The 8,549-nt window shown below is 56.4% G+C and overlaps 1 protein-coding gene across 1 annotated transcript; it reads left to right on the forward strand.

The window, feature by feature from the left end:
- The first annotated feature begins 445 nt into the window (after positions 1–445).
- SPR (sepiapterin reductase) lies at positions 446–5,806 on the forward strand. Its single transcript, XM_059470114.1, has 4 exons — positions 446–497; positions 642–1,055; positions 1,835–2,125; positions 3,138–5,806. Exons 1-4 carry the CDS (start codon positions 446–448, stop codon positions 3,326–3,328), a joined length of 948 nt encoding a protein of 315 aa, XP_059326097.1. The 3' UTR covers positions 3,329–5,806.
- Positions 5,807–8,549: the final 2,743 nt, after the last annotated feature.

Here is an 8,549-nt window from a genome sequence, read left to right on the forward strand (position 1 = left end):
AAATATTCAAAAGTTGATAAAAACATATTTGAAAAATATCTTTAAAAGTGCGCTGAATAAACGTAACGGGGGAAAGGCCAGGGGCAGCCGCGCTGTGGGCAGGCGATGCCCGGCGCTCCAGGGATGCAGCCACATTTCCAGATCCGGTCCTGTTCACGCTCTTGCTGGTTCTGTTCCCGGTTCCGTGGCTGTTCCTGGTGCCGGGCTCATTCCCGGTCTCGTTCCCGTTCCTTTCCCGGTCCCATTCCTATTCCCGGTCCCGGTCCCATTCCCGCCCCGCCGCTCCCTCACGGAAGCCGCCCCGCCTCACAGCGGCCGCCAGGGGGCGCCCCGCTCAGACCACGCCCCGCGTGCGCGCAGCGGGCCCAGCCCTCTGGCACCGACCAATCAGAGCCGGCGGCGCTGCCCGCGGGCTCCCAGCGGCCATTCACAAAGCGGTGGGGGCATGAATGGGGCGGGTCACGTGGGCAGGCGCGTTCCCACGCCCCCTCCGCTGGGTTCCGGGATGGAGCGGGCACCGGGAGCGGGATCGGGAGCAGGGCTGGGATCGGGATCGGGATCGGGATCGGGATCGGGGTCTGGCTCTGGCTCTGGCTCTGGCTCTGGCTCTGGCTCTGGCTCTGGCTCTGGCTCTGGGTCAGGATCGGGATCAGGATCAGGGTCGGGGTCAGGTTCGGGATCGGGGTCGGGGTCGGGAGCGCGACCGGGACCGGGATCGGTACCGGGGCGCTGGGCCGCCACCGCCTGCGTGGTGACGGGCGCTTCCCGCGGCTTCGGGCGCAGCCTGGCGCGGCTGCTGGCGCCGCAGCTCGGGCCCGGCTCGGTGCTGATGCTGCTGGCGCGATCCGCGGATGCGCTGGCCGAGCTGGCGACCGAACTGCGCTCCGGGGCCACCGGCAATGACACCGGGTGCGGCACCGGGAGCAGCGAACTGCGGGTGCAGTGCGTGCCCGCTGACCTGGGCTCCGAGGAGGGGCTGCGGAGGGCGAGCGCTGCCCTGCGGGAGCTGCTGCAGGACGCGTCCTTCGGCCGCCTGCTGCTGGTCAATAATGCCGGTACGACACCGCTGTCCCCGCCTGTCCCCCTGTCCTCGTCTGTCCCCTCCCCGAGCTCTGCCCTCCGTCCCCGGGGACAACTGGGCAGCCCCGCGCGGCTCCGGGCTTGGGATGCCAGCAAATACCCCAAAAGAGAGAAGGAGCTGCGGGATTTCCCCCTGTCCCCGTGTGGGTTTATTAAAGGAATTAATTGGGGGGTTCCTGGAGTGCTTTGCTGCTCCCAAGGTTTTGCTGTGCCCTCCTGCACCTTCTCATCCCCCTGCTCCCCGAATCCAAAGCTTCAGACAAAATTCCAGCCCCACCTTGTGGGTTCTTTCTCGTACCTTTAATGCCTTCAGTGCCCTTTTTACCCATTATGGCTGTAAATCACCCCTGCGTTCCATAGAGGTTCCAGGATCCGGGAGTGCTCTGGCGCAGGGCCCGTGGTGGCCCTTGGGGACATTGTGCTCCAGCCTGGGAGCTGTTTGCATTGGCACAAGGCTGGCAGGGCAGGTCCCTGTCCCCTGTCACTGCTGGGTCACTGTGACCTGAAATGGGCCGGGCTGGGCTCCTCAGGCTGCTGTGGGCCCTGGCAGGGCTGGGCCCCAAAGCTCTGGGGGTGTTGGGTGTGGAATGTGGCAGCCAGAGGGATCGGCTGTGGGGTTGATCTGTAAGAACTCATTTTCCACCTTTCTGGAGGTGTCCTGGGCCAGGCTGGACACTGGAAGCACCCTGGGACAGTGGAAGGACATTGTTTAAGATCCCCCCATCCCAAACCATTCCACATTTGCAATTCCCAGGCTCCTTGGGAGACATCTCCAAATCCTTCCTGGACCTGACCGACCTGGAGGAGATCAACTCCTACTTCTCCTTCAACATCAGCTCAGCCCTCTGCCTGACCTCCACGGCCCTGAAGGCCTTTGGGGCCCGGCCTGGCTGCAGCAGGACCGTGGTGAACATCTCATCCCTGTGTGCCCTGGAGCCCTTCCCCAGCTGGGCCCTGTACTGCTCTGGCAAGGCTGCCAGGGACATGATGTTCTGTGTGCTGGCCCTGGAGGAAACCGGAGTGCGTGTGCTCAACTATGCCCCAGGTGAGGAGAGCAGCTCCACCTTCTCCTGCCTTTGGGATGGGCATTCCTGCAGCCCAGCCCTGCTCCTGCCCCTCCAGCCCCCAGCAGCACAGCTGGGAGCCCAGTTCCCTGTGCTGCACTCCAAGGCTATCTCCCAGCTGGCTTTTACGTTGGGATCATGGAATTCCAGCTTGGGTTGGGGAGAAGAAACGTGAAAACCCATCCCATTATTCCATCCCATCCCACCCCATCCTATCCCACCCCATCCATGGGCAGGGACACCTATGGGTGCCACTATCCCAATGTCCAACCTGGCCATGGACACTGCCAGGGATCCAGGGGCAGCCACAGCAAATCTGGCAATTCCAGCCCAGCCCCTGCCCACCCTCCCAGCCAGCAATTCCTTGCCAAGATCCCAGCCCAATCTGCCCTTTCCCAGTGGGAGCCATTCCCTGGCTCCTGTCCCTGCAGGCCTTGTCCTCAGTCCCTCTCCAGCTCTCATGGAGCCCCTCCAGGGACTCTGAGGATTCCCTGGATTTTTCCCTTCTCCAGGGGCACATTCCCAGCTCTGCCAGCCTGGCTGCAGAGCAGAGGGGCTCCAGAATCCTGGAACGGTTTGAGTTGGGAGGGACCTTAAATCCCATCCCATCCATGGCAGGGACACCTCCCACTGTCTCAGGTGGATCCAAGCCCCAGTGTCCCACCTGGCCTTGGACACTGCCAGGGATCCAGGGGCAGCCACAGCAAATCTGGCAATTCCAGCCCAGCCAGGAATTCCTAATTTCCAGTATCCCATCCTTCCCTGCCCTCTGGCACTGGAAGCCATTCCCTGGCTCCTGTCCCTCTGTCCCTTATCCCCAGTCCCTCTCCAGCTCTCCTGGAGCCCCTTTAGGAACTTTGAGGATTCCCTGGGTTTTTCTCTTCTCCAGGGGAACATTCCCAGCTCTGCCAGCCTGGCTCCAGAGGGGAACACAACCCCTGGATTTTCCTCTCTCCTGAAGTGAATTGTTTAGGTGATTTTTCCTTTCCCCAGGCCCCCTGGACACGGACATGCAGCTCCTGGCCCGGAGCAGGACTCGGGACCCTGGGCTGCGCCAGCGCTTCCAGAGGCTGCAGGAGCAGGGCCAGCTCATCCCGAGCTCCGTGTCAGCCCAGAAGCTGCTCCAGCTCCTGCAGGAGGATTCCTTTCCCTCCGGAGCTCACGTGGATTTCTTTGACATCTGAGCCCCTCCACTTTTGCCTCCCTGCTTTGCTTCCAGCTGAGCCTTTCCCTGGTGCCTCCAGTGGGACCTTGTTCAAATCCTGGGATTTGGGAAGCTTTAAGGATATCTCTGTGTGCCTTTTTGGTCCCTGTGTGCCTTGTGGTGCCCTTTTTGGGCTCTGTGTGCCTTGTGGTGCCCTTTTTGGTCTCTGTGTGCCTTTTGGTGCCCTTTTTGTCTCTGTGTGCCTTTTGGTGCCCTTTTTCATCTCTGTGTGTCTTGTGGTGCCCTTTTTGGTCTTTCTGTGCCCTTTGGTGCCCTTTTTTGGCTCTGTGTGCCTTGTGAGGCCCCTTTTTGGTCTCTGTGTGCCCTTTAGTGCCCTTTTGAAACTGGGCAGCAGCTCCTGCTGCTGAGCCCTCACTGGCAGGGCTGCAATCCCTCACTCCCAGGGATTTGGGATTTTTCCTGATGGAATTGCCCTGGAAGGCTCAAACTCAGGAGTTTGTGGGAGCCAAAGGCCCACGAGGGCTGTGCCAGCCCCACAGGAGCCCCAGCAGGAGTTGTGTCCCCCTGTGTCCCCCAAGGAGCCATTCCTGGGCTGGGATGTCCCCTGTGTCATGTTTGAGGGTGCCCAGGATGAGGGAAGAGATGAGAATCTTGATTCCATGTTTCAGAAGGCTGATTTATTATTTCATGATATGATATGATATGATATGATATGATATGATATGATATTATATTATATTATATTATATTATAATGATATATTAAAACTATACTAAAGAAAAGAGAAAGGAGACATCAGAAGGGTAGAAAGGAATGAATAATAAAATCTTGTGACTGACCAGAGTCCCGATGCAGATGGACTGGGATTGGTCATTAATTAAAAACAATTCACATGGAACCAATCAAAGATGCACCTTTTGGTGAGCAACCTCCAGAGCACATTCCAAGCAATCAGATCATTCTTGTTTACATTTATTTCTGAGTCCTCTCAGCTTCTCAGGAGAAAAATCCTGGCAAAGGGATTTTCCAGGAAATATCAGTGACAATCCCTGGATCCCTGGCTATGTCCCTGCTCTCCTGGGGCTCCTGCAGGGCTGGGCTGGGTTCTGGTTGTCATGATCTGTCCTTATGAACGGGGTTCGTGATGGTTTGTGGGGTGATCTCAGGGTGCAAAAGAACCAACATGGTACAAGGGGGTTTGCAGTGATAAAACAAATGCACCTTTATTGAATGACCACAGCAAAATAGAGGGATTAAGGGAGAGAAAAAGATAAAGAGAGAGAAAAGAGAGAGTGAAAGAAGGGGATAGAGCTACCAAATGTAGAGACGAAGTCCTTTGGTCCAGTCCAGTTGAGGACCCACCTGTTACATCAGGGAGATCTCAAAATCTCTATCTAACTCAGAGGTTTTTATTATGATAACTCTATTGGAAATTGTGAGGGGGGAAACAGGTACAATAAGGAATTGATGTAACAGGCAGTCCATGCTCTCAGCAGTAAACAGAGCCATTGTCTTCTTGGTCCAGCAGTCACAACCTGCAGGCAAACATCTCACTTTGGTCAGCTTTGGTTCCCCACACACCTCCCCGGGCTGGGGGTTTCAGTCCCAGTCCTTGGAAGGAGCAGAGGGGCCTTTTCACATGGAGGTTCCGTGTCTCAGTCCTTGATGGAGCAGAGAGGCCTTTGCACATGGGGGTTCCGTGTCTCAGTCCTTGATGGAGAGGCTCCTTACATCCCAGTCTGCCTGTCACGGTGGTTGTAAAACAGGTGAAGGTCTTCTGTGGGAGACCACCCGAAACTCAGGAGAAGTCCAGCCAGGCCGAGAGGTGGGAGAGCTTCCAAGGCTGCTGTTGCAAACAGGGCACGGTGCCCCCTTCTTAGCAAACAGCAAACACACCTGTGAACAATAACTTAGCACTGTGCTCTCAGGTCTCAGGGCCTTTGGCGTGTGACTTTCTCCTTCAGAGCCAGAGATTTTAGACAGGGGGGGGTCTTCTCTTCAGTGGTCCCCCAATGATGACCGTGAGGCAGATGAGGGAAAATTCAAACAGACTCTCACACTGGGCAAGGAGCAGCAAAGCCTCTCCCGGTGCTTTTCCCAAAAACACCAGTGACCGCCAGGAGAGGGAGCAGCCTTGGAGGAATTGAGAATTTTGGCTGAGGTCACCAGCTCAGAGAAACTGAGCAGAGCTCACAGCAAAGGCACAGCCCTGAGTTCCTGCCCTGCTGCCTGTGCAGGGTTTGGGTCCAAGCCTTGCTCTGGGGCTTCAGCCCCTTCCTTTTAATTATTTGTGGGGGTTTTTTGTCACTTTTCCTTCAGATTGCAGCAGGCACAGACACACAGAGGCTTTTCCTCTGGAAAGCTCATGCAGAAGAGTTGTTTTGAAGTCCTGAAATATGCCCTGGAAATGCCCCTCTGTGCCCCCTCCACCCCAACCCTGCAGCTCAGATTTTGCCCCCCTGGCTTTCCAATCATTAAAATTCTAAAATCATTCAAATCCTGAGGCCTGTCTGCTCTGGGGTTTCTGCTGTGTCTAGCAGGGTGGGTGAATTCCTGCCAGGGTGGGAGGAGGATCCTGGGTTAAGCCCTGGTTTCACCCAGCAAGCACCAGAATTCCCTCCTGGAGTCCTGGCCTCCCCTCTCCGAGCCTTTTCATTAATTCTCTGTTCATTTAATCCTGCCAAGCTCCTAAATCCCTCCTCCCCAGCCAGCCCTGCTGTCTGCTTTCGGCTTTCCTTCCTGCCTAGGACTTTCATTAGCAAAAATCCCTCTGAGATCCCAGCCCTGGCACTGGGAATGTTGGGATTTGATTCCTGCTGGGTTTATGGGGCTGGGAAGCCTCCCTGGGCTGGCTCCTGCCGAAATGTCCCCCCTCTCCTCACCTGCATCCCTGGGGGCTTTCCCCATCCCCTTTTGGGCAGGGATATTTTGGGATCTGGCTCTCTGCATAAAAGAACCTCAGAGCTTCCCAATATCCCAATTTTCCTTTCCTCTGGGTGTTCTCTGTGCTCTGTCCCTCCATCCCTTGTCCTCAGTCCCTCTCCAGCTCTTCTGGAGCCCCTCCAGGCCCTGCCAGGGGCTCTGAGCTCTGCCTGGAGCCTTCCCTTCTCCAGGGGAACATTCCAAGCTCTGCCAGCCTGGCTCCAGAGCAGAGGGGCTCCAGAATCCTGGAATGGTTTGGGTTGGAAGGGACCTTAAATCTTGTCCCATCCCACCCCATCCATGGCAGGGACACCTCCCACTGTCCCAGGTGGATCCAAGCTCCAATGTCCAGCCTGGCATTGGGCACTGCCAGCGATCCAGGAGCAGCCACAGCAAATCTGGCAATTCCAGCCCAGCCCCTGCCCACCCTCCCAGCCAGCAATTCCTTGCCAAGATCCCAGCCCAATCTGCCCTTTCCCAGTGGGAGCCATTCCCTGGCTCCTGTCCCTGCAGGCCTTGTCCCCAGTCCCTCTGCAGCTCTCCTGGAGCCCCTCCAGGGACTCTGAGGATTCCCTGGAATTTTCCCTTCTCCAGGGGAACATTCCCAGCTCTCCCAGCCTGGCTGCAGAGCAGCTCCAGGGTCTCCTCTGACCCTGCAGGGACAGGTCCATGTCCTCTGTGCTGGCCCTGGATCATTTTCAGGGACCATTCAAGAGGTCCCAATGTCCCCTGGGTGTCACTGTTCCTGGGTGTCAGCATCCCCTGGGAGCTGGAACCCTGGGAATTGCTGAGAATTCCAGACTTTCTGTGCTGACAGGCTCTGATCCCCAGGAGAATATTGCATTGGCCTGAGGGTGCAGAGAATCTTCCAGAATGGAATGGTGGAACTGGGATTGTGGGTGTGGAGTTTGAACAGAAATGTGTGATATCACAGGGTAGGAAAATCAGAGTTTAAGGGTTTAGAATGTAGTGATGTATATAGAGCAAAATGGAGGGTTTGGGAGGCTCTTCCTCCTCCTCATCCTCCTCCTCCTCCTCCTCCAAAGTCCCTATTGCAGGGCACAGGTCGTTGGGTATTCGGTTAAAAGTGAAAATAATTCAGGTGTCATTTCTTAATTGGACAGTTTATCATTAAAAAGCCTTGGAGAGAGAGAGATGGGGCTCCATTTTTGGCTTGTGAGAGTGAAGTGCTGCAGAACTCAGGGTTTGTGAGACTGTGACAGAGATAAGAACTAACAAACATCTGAGTCCCAACAAGAAATTCCATCTACACATTCAATCCCGACCTTGGAAAAATAAATTAAGACTCCACACCTGGGTACCAGCATCCCCTGAGTACAAATATCACCTGGATGTCAACACCCACCAGGTACCAGCACTCCCAGGTGCCAGCATCCCCTGGGCATCATCATTCTCTGGGTATCAATCCTCTAGGTACCAACATCCCCCATGGACCAGCACCTTTGGGTACCAAAATCTCCTGGGTGCTAGCATCCCTTGGATGCCAGCATCCCCTGGCTACCAAAATCCCCTGGGTGCCAAAATCCTCTGGGTGCCAGCATCCCCTGGGTGCCAAATCCTCTGGGTAGCAGAATCCCCTGGGTACCCAAATCCCCTGGGTGCCAGCATATTTGGGTATCAAAATCCCCTGGGTAGCAGCATTTTTAGGTACCAGCACCCCCTGGGTGCTAGCATCACTGCGGATGCCAGGGTTCTCTGGGTGCCAGCACTCTCTGGGTTCTGGAGTTCCCGGGGAACCAGCCCGTGCCCGGTGGGTGCTGCGGGATGAGAAGACAAAATGCCACTGTAGCTTTTATTTCCCTTTCCCGGAATTTCTGTCACCAGCTGAGGGCGTCCCGAGACCGGGGAACAGAGCCCGGCTGGAGCTGGGAGCCCGGGAATGCCTCTGGAAAAGCAGCGCGGTGTGGGGAGGGCATGGAGCGGGGTTCCAGCCTCCTCCGGCCTCCACACCCATCTTTGGCATCATTTTGTAATTAGGGATCCGTGTCCCGGCTCCGGGGGCTTTGCCGGAGGCTCGAGGAGGGGAAATACAGAAGGGCGTTAAAAATAAAGGAGTTTGGAGCTCCCCAGAGCTCTCCTAATTCCCACAGCTCACCTGGGCAGGTGTATCCCCATGGATCCCTGGGGAGCCACGGGGTTTGGGCAGCGATGTTCCCTGGGCTAGGGGTGAACCCTGCACGGAGTGAGCCCAAAATGAGCCACCCTCTCCTACATCTCCTTCTCCTTTTCTCCTTCTCCTTCTTCTTCTCCTTTTCCTCCATGGGTTTGGGTGTTTTTGTGTCATTGGATAAAAAAGT

The sequence above is a fragment of the Ammospiza nelsoni genome, chromosome 4, assembly GCF_027579445.1.
Source record: "Ammospiza nelsoni isolate bAmmNel1 chromosome 4, bAmmNel1.pri, whole genome shotgun sequence".
NCBI lineage: Eukaryota > Metazoa > Chordata > Aves > Passeriformes > Passerellidae > Ammospiza > Ammospiza nelsoni.

Coding starts and splice junctions, on each gene's coding strand:
- SPR (XM_059470114.1), top strand. CDS start 446: ATGAATGGGGCGGGTCACGTGGGCAGGCGCGTTCCCACGCCCCCTCCG. Junction 1,056..1,834: donor GCTGCTGGTCAATAATGCCG/GTACGACACCGC, acceptor TGCAATTCCCAG/GCTCCTTGGGAGACATCTCC. Junction 2,126..3,137: donor TGTGCTCAACTATGCCCCAG/GTGAGGAGAGCA, acceptor TCCTTTCCCCAG/GCCCCCTGGACACGGACATG.